Genomic DNA, 15,620 nt, shown 5'->3' on the forward strand with positions numbered 1-15,620 from the left:
GATTCCCAGACAGAAGAGTTCCAGATAAGGGAGGGGTTACTGGGCTATTTACTGCAATATTCAGAAATAAGACCCGGTTTGCAAAATTTGACCCCAGTTTGAAAAGTGTATTGACAAAACGTTACTTCAGATTTGTGATGGGGAATAAATACGTCAAAACTTTCTTTACGATTCAGACTTTGGGAATTTTAACATTAAATTTTTGGAAAATAGAAGAAATAGTTCCCACTCAGACAGCGATTTGCTGATCACTTTTAGTTCAGCTCAGAGCAAAGAATAAAAGGGAAATTGACCTCAGTAGTTATCCTTATTTACAGTTCTGTCCCCAAGTCACTGCCTACCATGTAATGAGTGCTCCTTTAAGGTATTTTATAAAACTAAGACTTCAGTAGCCATAAATCGGTTTTGATGGGTAAAGATTATACTCGGTGGATGAGAACACCATACACACTATAGTCAGGGATCGAAAATCCACATTTTTCTCATTTTCTGCTTTTTAGAAAAATACAGGACAGATTAACATTTGAATTAATTTATTCTGGCTTTCTTTTTTCTTTTATAATTTTTCAAAAATTTTATTGGAGTATAGTTGATTTACAATGTTGTTAGTTTCAGGTGTACAGCACAGTGATTCAGTTATGCATATACATATATTCATTCATTTTCAGATTTTTTTCCCATATAGGTTATTGCAGACTATTCTAACTGTTGTCCTAGAAGACTGTTTCTCAAAGTGTTTTGTGAGGAACACTAGTCTCTAAAAGCTCCTCCAAATGTTGCTACAAACCATATCTGGGGTGGGACATTTGGAACACACATTCAAGTATTAAACAGTTCCAGGGAACCCCGGGGCTGTATTCCTCAGACTTTATCACCTTGGCACTTCTTTTGCCTTTCCTCCCTAACACTTACTTTTGGGTGACTGTGTTAGCACATTGCTTGGGAAGATCTGGGCCATCTGACACTTTCTAGCGATCTTATCGATTAAATATAGATTAACAGTTGCAAGTCACATTCTTATAAATGTGTGTTTTTAATTATCCCATCTCTCATGCAGTCATCTAGAAGTAAATGCTATAAAAATTTTTTAAATTATACTTGGTTAAATGTTGAGTGAAGAGAATTCAAAAATCAGAACGTAAACTTAACTGCTCTTCAATTGATCCAGAGGAACGAACAGGGTGAGCAGAAATGTAAAGGCTTTGAGGTCATAAAGCTCAGGTGGACCACGTTTTAGACTAGACTGTGTCCTTCTTGAGAGGAGACAGAAGCGATGTATAAAATTTTTCAACAATGTCAATACTTTGTATTTCTAGGAAATTATGGAACGAATACATGAACTGTTTAGGAAGATTTTTTTTCAGGGCTTCTAAAAATAGAATTTACTTTTCAAAAAAAATTCCGACCTCTGTAACCAGCAGTCTGTCCTCAGCTGCTGAAGTTCTATAAAAATACACAGATCTAGTTACTACCTTTGTACTGCTTTATGAACACGTTGTCAAATTGCTTTTCTTTGAAGTGACTGTTCTGAGTTCGGTAGGCAGAGTAATGGCCCCCAAAGATGTCCACATGTTACTCCCCGGAACCTGTGAATATATCACCTTACAGGGCAAAAAGAATTGTGTAGCTGTGATTCAGTTAAGAGTTTTTGTTTGTTTGTTTGTTTTTTAATAGTCTTCGTAGCAGCTTTATGTGTAATAGTAAACCACAACAACCTGAGACGCAGCAAAAGAGCGTGCATAGAACATATAAGGAGCGTACATAGCAAGCGTGCTATTCTTAGACTCTAAGATTCTATTCAGCAAAGGAAATGATTGGAACTCAACTAAATGCAGCAACATGAAAAGATATCACAAATACAATTTTACCAAAGAAGCTGGACACCAAAGGTTACCTCCAAAGGTTACCACGTAGACTTTAACACATCTGAACTTACAGTCTGTGGACCAGTTTTCCCCAGTTTTGAACTTGCCAGTGGAATCATGCAGCAGGTAATCGTTGGTGTCCAGTTAAGGGTTTTGAGATGAGGAGATGATCAGGTGGCCCTAGTATAATCACAAGGGTCCTTATAAAAGGGAGGCAGGAGGGTGTCGGAGTTACAGGGAATCAGAGGAGGAGGTCGGGGTGAGGTGGGACCCTGAGCCGCGGATGGAAGCAGCCTCTAGAAGCGGGAAGAGGCCAGGTGCCAGGGATTTCCAGAGAAACGCAGGCCTGCCCACCCATCTGAGAATTCTGACCTCTGGAGCTATAAGATGGCAAGCGTATTTTGTTTTAAAACAACTAAGTTTGTGGTGATGTGTTGCAGCAGCAGCAAGAAACTCACACCTAATGGGAGTGGTTCGGTCGGTCACTGACTCATCTTGAGGGGCTGCCCCGTGCCAGGCAGTGTTCCGGGCACCAGGGGTCAGTGGGGGACAAGACAGACCAGAGCCCATGTCCCCTAGACCTTCCATTGCAGAGGGAGGGAGAGGATATGGTTTCAGAGAGCCTCATCCTGCAGTGAGAATACAAGTGTCAAACAGCAGAGCGTCATGGGGCAAGGAGCTGCAGAGGGGGCTTGTTTGGATGGGGGTCTCGGGCTCAGGAGGCCCCTGTGTCTGAGGAGGTAACATTTAAGCTGGAATCTGAGTGACCAAAAGGAAGCAGCTAGGCTGGCCTCTGGAAGGACACAGCAAGTACCGGGATGCAGAGCTTAGGAAGACAGCTCACTTGGGGGTCAGAGAGCAGGGGGTGGTGGTCCCGATCCCCTGGCCACCCCCCCCTCCACCGGTGGGAAGTCCTCGGAGGTTCTTTCCAGGCTCCTGGGAGGACAGCATTGTTTTCTGCTCTATTTGACATCACCTGCGGTACCTGGTCATCCCCCATCCTCTGCTTCTTCCTTACACAACTGCGTGGACAGCCCCGCAGGCTGTCGGCCTGACTCTCCAGTCCCTTCACCGACGCTGTGACAGAGCCAAAAACATCACCTTCTGTCATCAAATCCTAAATAGGCTTTGTAATCTTGAGCAAGCGGCCTTCTTTCCAGGAGCTGACGGCAGCAACCGCTCTTGTGGGGTGACACGAGGTCTTCCCCTGTGTCCACTGTTGCCCAGCTCTTTGCACGCAGAGGAGAGAGGGTTTCCCTGAGCAGTCCCTCCTTATGAATAATCAGGGACTGCTAAAAATCGCTGGTCCATCCTGTATGTTCTCATATCCTTTGGAATCTGATAGTTGACATGGATTTTAGGGAAGGTTTATTCCTGTCCCCTGGTTTGACCAGCGAAAACGCAGCGCCAAAAGGGGATGTTACCCACGTGGGTTGAAAGCTGTCGCAACCTCTCCTGCATCTGAGGTCAGAGACTTCGCACCTGGGGACGGGGCTGCAGCACCAATGCTGGTCCTTCCTTTTGTCTTCTACATATTTTTAAAAGTAAAAATCGACCTACTCTGTCTGGCTATTAACATTTGTAAATTGCATTACATACAAAACTGAGGGCATTTTCTGCCTTGTGAAACGTTTTCTCGAATGGTCTGGATTCTTAATTGGGTCCTGACTTTTTTGAGCCTCCCAATACTGGGCCCCCCAGAATGAGAGGTGTACATGACCCAAGGGGCCCCCTTCCCAAGCCCACCTACTCGTTCAAGCTCATGAAACTCAGGAAAGATGCATGGAGGTTTGTGCAAAGTCCATATCACATTATAAATATGTGTGTAGTGGGGTCTTTTAGTTTTCCTTTGTTTTTTTAATGAACAGAATGAGGTAGTTACACTTAGTAATACCCATTCACCAAAAGGAAAGGAGGGGGGTGGGTGGGTTACATCATTGTGTTTTTTGATGAATGGCTTGTACACCAAAAAATAAATTGGACAAACTGGCATAGAGCTCAGTGAACATGAAATCAGCTATTAGAAGAAAGCTTGTGAACAAATTCTGAGGCAGATATGCATCTTTTGATTAATGCCCTATCAATCATCCACACAGCTACCTTAGCTAAGTCTTGCTGTAATCATTCATGATTGCTTTCCGAAACACTGGCAGAAACTATAGCGCTGCAGAAACAGAATATTATTACTGATTTCTCCCTAACTTACTGTGAACAATGACTGTTTTCACCAGGTTTCTGCTCTCCTTTATTAAAGAAATACAATACAGAATGAAAGGAGATTTCCTCCAAGCCCCCGTGAAATTCTCCTAGGGTATTCTTAATGATATTCAGTCTTAAATGGGCAAGCTATTGTAATGCAAGGTTCTCCGTAGGAATAGTAGTAATGTAATCCCATTGAAACCACCTTTTTATGGATTGTAGTCAAATGGACAAAACGTGGAGTCACATTAATGAAGGGAGTATATCTTCGGCGTTATTACTTAAAGTTGTTGAAATGGTTTGAATTTTGTTATTGTAATTATTATAGTCTCAGTTAATGCGCTTAACAGCAATAGTAATTAACCCACCAGATTGGAAAATTTGCATGAATTCTACCTTTGACTTTGCAAGAAACCCTGATTCTTTCTGGGCCTTACACAGCAGGATGGAGAGAATATCTACGTATCTATATATATTTTTCCCACTGAGTATTTTCTAAGGAAGAAATTTTCACAAATGCCATTACAGTGTTTCATGCCTTTTTTTAAGCCATCGGCAAATTCCTCGAGAGCACTTCATTCTTTTAAGAGGATTGGATTCCTAAACTATGGTGGTGCAGAGAATGATTTGGTACTGCCTACTAGTGCAGAAATCTTTAGGTGATGGTGTGACTTCCTCAGAACTTCCTGTAGCCTGGGAAATACTCTGGCATAATGAAGTGGTGACAGGCACTAGCATGTATAATGGGCGTTAATAGGCATTTAATGCTCCTTAGCTGGAAGAGGGAGCGGATGCTCTCCCGTTGGAATATTCCTCAATCGAAGCCCATTGATCACCGATTTCAGCCAGGAGAGGTTAATCCATCAGCTTCTGTAACCAGACGGCACTGATGGAAATTCTTTAGGTGGCGTTCAGGATGAACCAAGCTTTCCATCTTTACAAACAAATGAGTGATATGACAAGCATGGTGTTCAAAACACATTTAACCAATTGATTTTCTTTCCTCTTGTAATAAGATCTGGAGACATATGAAAGCGTGCAGCGTGAGCATAGATGACAAGAATTGCTCCGTGCACGGGAACACATGGGATGGGGGGCTGAGAATAGTACTATAAAGCATGTAGTCACCCATTCTCTTTGTTATATAAAGTTTGTTATTGCAATAAATAGTTGTTATTGAGCCTATGCCTTTTGCTGCCGTTCTGCTGAATTTTATCTCAGGTCTGTGTGTCTGTGCCAACGCCCACGCGTGTCCTGTCTAAGCCGTCAGCTTTCTCTAGGAAGTTTCGAGATGTTCGTCAATCATTTTTACCTTCTAATTTAAATGCACAGCCCTGATGCGATTTGGGGACAAACAAACTAGGTATAAAGGTGCGCTGGTCTCTGTGTCCCGTGTAAATGATGGTTTTCCCTTTATTTCCCACCCGCAGCCCTGCCCTGAGCTTCACCTACCCTTCTGCACCCGTGTCTCTCCATATGCATCAGCAGATCTTAAGCCGACAGCAGAGCTTAGGCTCGGCCTTTGGACACAGTCCTCCGCTCATCCACCCTGCCCCAACCTTCCCGACACAGAGGCCTATTCCCGGGATCCCTACGGTCCTCAACCCTGTCCAGGTCACCTCCGGCCCTTCCGAGTCCTCACAGGTGAGAGAGACAGCTCGATGACCTGGTCTGTCTTGGGAATCATAGAGGAAATCCATGGGGCCACGTCAGCCATGAATACGCGCAGGCCAGTGGCATCCTCACTGCTTCCGTACTGCAGCCTGTGCTCCCAACCCAGGGCCGTCATCTTCAGATTTTGTGCCGTGTGTATGCTCCTCAAGACACGAGAGCTTCTTCCACTAGAGCCATTTTCTCCTCGGTGGAAAAGCAGGCTGCTTGATCGGGCTTCCCTCTGACCCTGGGCTGTCTATAGCCCGTTCAGTAAAAAGACATCCCGTGAGTGGGTTGCTGGCATTCGGTCCCTTTCCCCTGCACTATTAGAGTTCGTTAAAGCCTGGATCCCAGCTCTTTTCCTCGAGCGTTAAAAAGCCCCGGAGAGTTGCTGCTTATGAGTTAAAAACAAAGAGCTGTCTCATGAATGTATATCCTGGCTTTTAAAAACAAATGTATTGGCGTATGATTGATTTACAGTGTTGTGTTACTTTCTGCTGTACAGCAGAGTGAATCCGTTATACATATACATATATCCACTCTTTTTTAGATTCTTTTCCCATGTAGGTCATTACAGAGTGTTGAGTAGAGCTCCCTGTGCTATACAGTAGGTTCTTATCAGTTATCTATTTTATATATAATAGTGGGTACATGTCAGTCCCAATCTCCCCTTTATCCCTCCCTCCCCCTCTTCCCCCCTGGTAACTATGAGATTGTTTTCTGCATCTGTAGCTCTATTTCTGTTTTGTACATAAGTTCATTTGTACCATTTTTTCAGTATATCCTGGCTTTGAACACATTTTCTGAACTCTGCTACCTGGAAATAGGAGCCATATCTGTCATCATTCTAGTGCCAGAGAAGCTTGCTGTTCTCAACTTGTGTGTTTTAGCCATGGGCCTGCTCATTGATCAGAACTTAATTTTTGTCTCTGTCCCTGCCAATGTGACCCGCAGAACAAGCCCACGAGTGAGTCCGCTGTGAGCAGCACCGGCGACCTAGTACATAACAAACGCTCCAAGATCAAACCCGATGAAGACCTCCCCAGCCCGGGGCCTCGGGGCCAGCAGGTGAGGGAGGCGCCCGGCTCTGGCTCCCTCCAGCCTGGCGTCTTTTCACAGCACTGGCTTGTCTACTGCGTTCTTGGCTTTGGGCGTACCCACACATTTAACAAAAGGCCAGGGCTGGAGTACAACGAGGTTTGTTTCTCCAGCTCAGAAGCAGACACACAAAAATGCAGGCAGCTTTGTGGGGTATAAACTGGAGTAAGTGAGTGGATGCTTTTATTGTTGACCAGGGATGTGAACAGGCTTCAGTCCTTGGCCTTGATCTTGGGCCTGAATTACAAGCTCCTGGCTCTCAGCCTGAGCTGGGCAGACCAGGGATGTTCCTTATAATGATCAAGTTCTTATTTGTTCTTATTTTGCCACTTCCTACTGGCCAGGAGACCCTGCATAGCCAGGAGGGATCCAGCGACAACTAACCTAACCTAAGGCTACTTAGATTCTTGTTCTTTACCCCAAGTCCTGAAAGGACAAGCTTAAAAATTCCAATCTTGTCTCTGCTGTTACTTAGATCCTGAGCCTCAATTTTAAAAATGTGTAGATTCGGACTTCCCTGCTGGCGCAGTGGTTAAGAATCCACCTGCCAATGCAGGGGACACGGGTCCAATCCCTGGACCGGGAAGATCCCACATGCCGCGGAGCAACTAAGCCCTTGCGCCACAACTACTGAGCCTGTGCTCTAGAGCCCGCAAGCCACAACTACTGAGCCTGCGTGCCACAACTACAGAAGCCCGGGCGCCTAGAGCCTGTGCTCTGCAACAAGAGAAGCCAACGCAATGAGAAGCCTGCACGCCGCAATGAAGAGTATCCCCCGCTCGCCACAACTAGAGAAGCCCACGTGCAGCAACGAAGACCCAACGCAGCCATAAATAAATTATTTAATTTAAAAAAAAGAATGTGTAGATTCTGCTCATAATCCTATCTTGTAGGTTCCCTGGGCCTGATATGGAGCTCAATGAGTATAATTCCCAGAGATAGGGGTTGGACGAGAGTCTGGATGTCCACAGAATCTGGACCTTGCAATGTTCAGGCTGCTTCAGCCCAAACCTGAGAGAGCTGAAGCCCACGTTTCCTTTTTAGGGAGCACTTGGAAGATGGAATGAATGGGTGTCATGGGCTCCGAGAGCCATCCTTCTTGCATATTGCTGGTTATGCCTAAACACTTGTATACAACTTTTGCCATCTAACCCCAGATTAGATCCCGAATTTACACACCTAATCATCTCCCAGAATTCTGGAAATTCTTTGTGTTTTCATTTCTGCAAAGCTGCCTTAGAAGACTAGAAAAGACTTTACTGCCAAGCTTTAGATGCTGTGGTTCTTGGGCAGGGAGTGTATGCTTGGAGACCAGAAGGTGAAACCAGAAGACATCATCCCTGTAAAAATCCACACAATGCCTCTCATAGCCTCCAGTGGCAGGGAAAACAGAATTAGAATTAGCAGTAAACCATTTCCCTGGATTCCAAAATAGGAGAATAAACAAATTAATATGCTGAAAATAATTTAACCGAAAGAGCAGTCTTTTGGATAAAGACCACATCACCTAGTTTAATTGCTTTTCTTAAGAGATGACATCTTAGGTTGTTCTCACCTTGGTGTTCAGGACAGCAAAGTTTGGCCTCAATATCTTACCGACATTCTGGTTTGGACCATTGTCTTTAATCACAAGTTAACAACCTTCAAAGATGTATTGAGTAAATCTGAAAAAAATGCAAACAAATGATTCCATCTTTGGTTTCTTCAATTCACAAATCTGAGTTGATAGACTTGGGCTCTATTTTATTTTCCCCCCAAAAAATTGCATCCGGAGAAAGACAAGCCTACATCAGGTTTTTCATTTCTCTTCTTTTTTTTTTTTTTAACTTTCTATTCTATATTGGAGTATAGTTGATTAACAATGTTGTGATAGCTTCAGGTGTACAGCAAAGTGATTCATTTACACATTTTCCCCTTTAGGTTGTTACATAATAGTGAGCAGAGTTCCCTTTCTCTTCTCTCTGCCGTCCCTTTGTGTCTGATTTTGTCCCTCTTTCTCCTCCCTTCCCCACCCCTGCCTTTCAGGAACAGCCTGAAGGGACAACCCTGGTGAAGGAGGAAGGGGACAAAGATGAAAGCAAACAGGAGCCTGAAGTCATCTACGAGACAAACTGCCACTGGGAAGGCTGTTCTCGGGAGTTCGACACCCAGGAGCAGCTGGTGCATGTGAGTGAAGGGGGCCGGGAAGGGGGCTTTACAGCTATGTGACCTTTCCTGCGGGGTCAGCTCCCCTGACCCCATGCTGAGTCAAGTTTCTCAGCTAGCAACCTAGCAAACTGGAGGGGGCTTTATGACTTTCTGAGAATAAAGAAAACCCTGAGCCACGGTGCTTGACCTGTTCAGTCAGCTAAAGCTTAGTGTAAAATTCAATAAAGTCTTCAAGAGAGAGTGTAATGACTCTGATCCCATAAGCGAGAAAACACTATTTTGAGTTAGCGACTTTGATGGTTATTGAGTAATAGTAAGCTGGACATGAATTATTATTAACCTTTTAACCAAGTTTGATTTTAACCAAGTCCCAGTAACAATCGAAAAAAATCATAGAGGTGGGGGAAGTCCTTTTTCTCCCTCCTCCCTTCCTCTCCCCGACCCTCACCAGCTAAGGAGTCTCCCATGATTTTAGGCGGCAGTTGCTACTTGCTGTGAGAAGCGGGTAATGGTTTGCGATAAGCCATTAGCACAATTTCTTGACTTGAAGCCAATCCTTGCGGGCCTCACAGTTCCATGGAAAAAGCAATATATATTTTAAAATGTGTCTAATGATGTATATTTCTGAAAACTGCAATGTGGTCCGACTGAGACCCTCACCTCACCTTCCCACACCAGATTCAGAAGTCTTTCCCTTGCTCCCTTGCCAGTTATTTCAAATAATGCAGGGTACCCCCGTCTACATACCTGATTAGCCCTGTTTCCTTGGCCCGTGCTTCATCTTTGTTTGGTACTTTCTCAGGCCAGTAGAGTCTCCCTGGCACATGGGACCAGGGGCAGCTGAGATGGAAGGGCATTCGCATAATCAAGGATGAAATGATGTCAAAGCACAGGGTTGCATTAAGGCATTAAGGATGGTTTGCTATGTGTAGCCCTTTCATAAGCTTTAAATACAACAGCAAATCTGACAGAGTAACTTCCTCGTGACCCCCCCTGCCCCGTCACCTACACACGCCATACACACCCCCATTCCATTCTCTTTACTTTTACAGTCACTTTTTTTTTTTTTTACAGTCACTTTTTTTTTTTAGATGATCTGTATCGCTTGATAACCCTCCTCCGTTTAAACACTAAGATTATACAATTCCTATTCGTTCTTAACCTCTAATATATGCCACATGCTGCAGTTACGTTATAGTGTCAAATATATGGTTTGCCAGGTTTTGAGATCCATCATGTACAGAATGTTTTGAGGGCTTAACATGACCTCAGGGTTTCCCCCCCATTTCTTTTTTGATCATGTCTCCTTGTAATAGTATAGAGAGGATTCTAGATTTCTCTGCACAGCAAGAAACTAGAAAGTCAAATGTTTTTAATTAAGGTATATTTCCAGATTTTTCCATGAACCTAATTTGATTCTTTCTCTTTAATTTGATGCAAGTGTTATTTTCAAGCCAAGCCTGACTTAACAGCCTTTTATTCTTGCTGATTGTTTTAATGGAAACCACAGACATTGTAACACTAAAGGGAAAAAAAAAAAAATAGCTTGGAATTTTTCTTTTAATGTGGGGAAATAAACCCAAAGAGGAGAGAATGCCAAGAATACCCTCAGTGATAGAGTGAGTGAACATCGTACATGAGAAGAACTGGTTGTACAAAACCTGCCGTCATAAACGAGATGCTGTTAGGCAGTGCTGCTTGCCTTTTACAACATCCTTCTGAGAGAGGACACGGTCTCATGGTGCCTTTTCTGTGGATAAGTCATTGCAGTTTCCAAGGAGTGCTGTGATTTTTGTTCAGCTGTTATCAAATGAGGAAGGAAATTCTAAGTCTACATTTAAAAGAAATTGTGTTCCTCATCAGAGGCCAGTTTTGAGATAACATTTTTGGGGGTTGTGGTTATACCTTCACATTTTCCCTGCCTTATATGTCACGTGAAAGCTTTTAAAAGACAGTGGATATTGCAGGTATTTGTATTTAATCTCAGTGGCAAAAGGTTTTAGGTAGGGATGATGCTTTAATAGAGAGATCTGAGTAGTTTTAAGGCAAGGCTGCTTAACCTGTCAACTAAACGGCCACCGTGTTGTCTGTTTTATTATAAAAACTAGGAAATGAATTACATATACACTGGAATTTTTTTATTCCAAATTGGCAAGAAGAAATTCGTGTCAGGATTACGAGAAAATCCAATGTATTATCTTTATGATATTAATTTTAGTCTGAGATAAATTATATGAGTTAAGTAAACTTAGTTAAGTGAATTAAAAATTTTAACTTACAATAACATAAATAAAGATGCTGGCTTATGTCGCTTATTCTCTGCCTTTTTACTCGTTACCTGACGTGTAGAAATTCCAAATTTGTACGTGTACATTGATTTTACTTCGCATGACAGACATATAAGAAGTGCCTTCCTACCCACGGTGACTCTGGTAGCTTCAGCAGTGGCCTGGTATATTATTTTTTGTGGACTGAATGAATAGCTAGTTGAAATCCACCTAATTACTTGGGTGACAGACGGAAAAAAGACCAGTGGCAAAAACCAGTTTTTTAAGGACGGAGGGAGCATGAACTATTTGCATTCCTATGACTCTCCCTGGAGAGAGGACATTTTGTGAATTAGTTGAATTTTCATGCTACAGACAACCAAGAGGCAAGGTGTTAAACCATTCTGATGCTCTGCCTTATTTATAGCCATGACCCATTCTTTTTCCCCCTCTTACAGTTAATAGAAAGATTCATGATTCTTCATGGTTGTCTATCTAGTGTCTGACAGTCCCGACTGCCTGCGAAAGCAAGTCACTATCTATAATTGATATCCTCCCGTGGAATAGGGTGCTGGCTGCAATTGAAGGGCTTTGCTGAAAGCTCTTAAATCCTGACAAGTTCTCCCCTTGTTCTGGTTCAGTCGCTGAGCTGCACGGTTGGAATTCCAGAGTCATTTGAACTTGGTGCAGAAGGGAGACATGTGTTTCGCATTAGCAAATCAGAGTTGAAGAGGAGAATTAGGGACTCGGACGACTTTTCCCGCCAGGTAGTCTCATTTTCAGCGTAATGCACTCCGTGTTCTCTTGAAAAGATGACCCCATCCCATTACTGTCCGAGCAGATGGGCTAAATATTGCCTTTGCCTTCTCTTCTCCTCTATTTCAAGCCCCTGTCCTTCTCCCGTGGTGTGTTGATTCCAGGTTTGCTGTGGGGTCTTTATCACTGGGATGTTTAATTAATTTCTCTTCCCAGCAAGATAATTATAATTGGGCTTCATGACTCTCCAGTTAGTATTAAATTTGTCATAAATTTACTTCTATGCCCAGAAGCTAAGAAGACAGATGTATATTTTTGTTAGCTGGTTTTTTGTTGTACTTTGTCCCCTTCTTAGTAGCAGTTAAAATAAGAGAGTAAGAAGGATATAGAGTACAAAAATTAATTAAAGTACTTGCGATTAAGATGGAATTTATTATTGATTTGTCAGGATGCCAGCCCTTTCTCTTGCCTTGACAGCTGGAAAGCGCATAGTCTAACATCTCAAAATAATTTGAAAAGTCCACACTTCCCCTTCAATCCCAAATGAATTAGACTCTCTTTTTTGCTGTTGTGCATTATATATTCCTAAACGCACGACTCTTATGTCCGATTCTGAAAGTCATAGAATATCGGTTCACCCAGTGTGGTTTCTGTTTTTGTTTTGTTTTGTTGGTTTAGCTTTTTTACTATGTAAGACAACTCAAATTCTGTCTGCTGGCCTTGCTTGTCACAGAGATGAGAAAGGTTTCCAAACCTTCCTGAGACCCATTTCCCTCTTGCATTAAGTCTGTCCTGGAAGACAGTTCCAGCTTTGGCTCTTGGATGATTGAAAAATATCCAACATGCATTGACTGCAGCCCAAGTTAGTCTCAGGTTCTTTGCTTCTGAATGGCATTGTGTGTACCACTGATGTTCTGAGAGGCTTTTTAAGAAGAGGAGAAAGGAATACATGTGAAGAAAGAGGAACGTGTACCTCGGTGTGGGGTCACCACTGCCAGGCGTCTAGTTATGCTTGAAAACATCACTGCTGGTATCCGAAAGAATAAAAATAGTACAATCACCATAGCTAATGCCCACCTGTTTGCTCTGTCACTGTAATTCGCTTAACTTCTATTACACGGACCCAACCCTTTCTTTCCGTTTGAGGAATAACACATATAATATTCTTTCCAAAGGTCTTTAAAAGGTCAAATTATTTTTTACCAGTTTTATTCCCCATCCCAGCAGATATAAGCTTATCTGCAGGGAGGGCCTTGGCAATTACACTGTGCGGGCTCTTGTCTCCTGCCTGTAGGGCTGAACGGCAGAGAACATGAGGGGTGTTTATATTAGTCCCCAGCTTCAACTGGGTGGCATGTGCGTCGCTGTACTCCTTCATTTGTATCTTTTAAACGTGGTGTCAAAAATTCACCTTTATGTACAATGATTAGCCACCTCCTTGGATTTTAAATGCTTTCATATGCTGCAAATTTTGATCTTTAAAAGCGTGCTGAAGTTTCCTTTATCAGAAGAATGCAGTTATAATCACCTTTGCTGCCATTGGAACACAAATTCTATACATCGGCAGCATGAAAATGAAAGGCTTTCTTCTTAATATCATAGAGATTTAGATGTAAAGGAAGCACATCTAATCTGCAAAGAATTGATGCATCTGTAGAAACACGGGAAAGTGTTAGGATGTGGTGAAGACATGATTTTCATATTAATACCGTGTTCACAAATTTGCATTTTAAATGTTTTCCAGCTAATTTTGATCCCTTTGCTAAAGTTGCATTGTATATCTTTACCTAAGAGAAAATGGAGTTTAAGATGTGATCGGGGCCTCCGATAAGAGGCAGAAATAGATTTGTGTGCACATAAAACCTAAAATGAATGAGTGAAGATTTTGATCTCATTTTCCCTACATCGAGTTGCTAGTTAATTGAGTGACTCTAATTATTTGGAAATAACTGCATGGAAAATGTAGACGAAGAACCACCAACTTCAAAGCCATCCTTTGACAATCGTGCCCCAAGGGTCACGTTCTTTTTCAAGTTACTGGCTAAATTGCACCTGCAGAAATTGTTCCCATAAAGACACTCGGGAGATTAGACTGAGTGGGGGGCATGGAGGGCTGTGTGGTCCACCAGTGAGAGCCTCCCAGCGCCAGCGGAATTCTGAGTGGCAGCGCCATCTCTGCCCTGACCCTTGGGATGACCTCCCTGGAACCATTTGACCCTTTAGAACGTTATTTTCTCACTTACCACACTGTGAAACAGCCGTGAAAATAAGTGCCGTCCCCCACGTCCAAGGCCAAAGAGAGATCACATGCAGCAGGCCTAATGAGAAACAGACAGAGGGTCTCAAAGAGGTTACTCGTTTCTTGGTTTTATGTATTTGTGTTTTGCAGGGCGGAGTGGGGGAGGGGTGGGGAGTGGCGCTGTTGGGTTTTGTGGCCTCTGTGTATCAGCTCTAAGGCTTATTTTATATTCATTGTTGCTGAACTGAGATGTGCAGTTGACCGAAGCTGGAGATCCCATTCTCTTCCCCCAGTGTGGTTCTAATGGATGGGACTTGGCCGAGACATTTCACCTCCTCCAACCTTGGTTTTTAGTAAAAGCAAGGGAAGGGTTCAGAGTGGATCGTCCTTAGGCTAAGGATGGCAGGCAGGTTTCATTTCAGGTACAAACTTACTGGCTGGCAGTCACTTGGGGTGCTGAGCTGCGCTCTTGCCCACTTTCAGCTGCAGAGGCAGGGGGGTCAGGATGATGTGAAGCCTGCCATGGATGAGGTTTCGCAGGAGACAGGTACTCACTATATGTTTTCCAAAGTCCTCTCCAACTCTGTAGGTTAAGTGCACTCCAGAACAGTCGTGGTTAATTTTTCTAGGGGGTGGTATGTTAATTACTTGAGCAATGATTGAATTATTAAAATTCTCCCTTTACTAATGCTCCTTAACCCGTGAATGAAGAACAACAAATCAATATTTTAAATAAGATATAATGGGTATCAAGTCATATCTTAGTTACTTTCTTAAATTTGTTCAGCCGTTTTAGACCCCATGAAATATTTCATCAAAACCTTCATCCAAATAACTGTTTACTGCCGTTTGGGGAGGATTTTTCTATCAAAAGCTTTTTGATTGGTTCTGAATGATACTTTGGGTGAGATTCTGGATTCTGCTAATAATTAGTCCCCTGGGATATTCTGTGTGGACGCAATTTATACAAGAGAAGATGATGTCACTTTGGGCTGGGCTGCCTACCTCACTAAAGTTTACTTGCCAATAGCAGATCTTGCTGATACCATGTATCCTCTTGTTTGTCAGCAAAAGGGTGAGCTGACAAACAGCAACTCAGTAGAAGAGGGCCTGGGTGCAGCCTTCATACTGCCCACTGCCCCAGCATTGCGATGGGCACATGCTAGCGTGACTTAGACCAGAGCCTCCTGGAATGGTCCTTCTCATTGGGAGGAGGAGACAAGGAAACATAAAAGCATAGTAAACAATGTCAAGTTGGACCTAATGAAGCCATAGAGTGTAGTTGTGATTTTAGGGGCTCAGAAGAAGAAGAAGTGTATGAGGGGTACCCAGAAAGGCTTCTGGGAAACGTGGGAAATATGGTTAAGGTCAAAGCAAAGGAGACCAAATATGCAG

The 15,620-nt window shown here is 43.1% G+C and overlaps 1 protein-coding gene across 1 annotated transcript in view; it reads left to right on the forward strand.

Moving 5' to 3' along the window:
• GLI3 (GLI family zinc finger 3) overlaps positions 1–15,620 on the forward strand; it is a 288,050-nt gene that overhangs the window by 215,407 nt on the left and 57,023 nt on the right. The window contains exons 8-10 of the mRNA XM_068550331.1: positions 5,495–5,708; positions 6,672–6,785; positions 8,841–8,981. Coding sequence (XP_068406432.1) covers positions 5,495–5,708; positions 6,672–6,785; positions 8,841–8,981 — 469 coding nt within the window. The remainder of the gene's footprint in view (positions 1–5,494; positions 5,709–6,671; positions 6,786–8,840; positions 8,982–15,620) is intronic.

The sequence above is a fragment of the Eschrichtius robustus genome, chromosome 8 (assembly GCF_028021215.1).
Source record: "Eschrichtius robustus isolate mEscRob2 chromosome 8, mEscRob2.pri, whole genome shotgun sequence".
Classification (NCBI taxonomy): Eukaryota; Metazoa; Chordata; class Mammalia; order Artiodactyla; family Eschrichtiidae; genus Eschrichtius; species Eschrichtius robustus.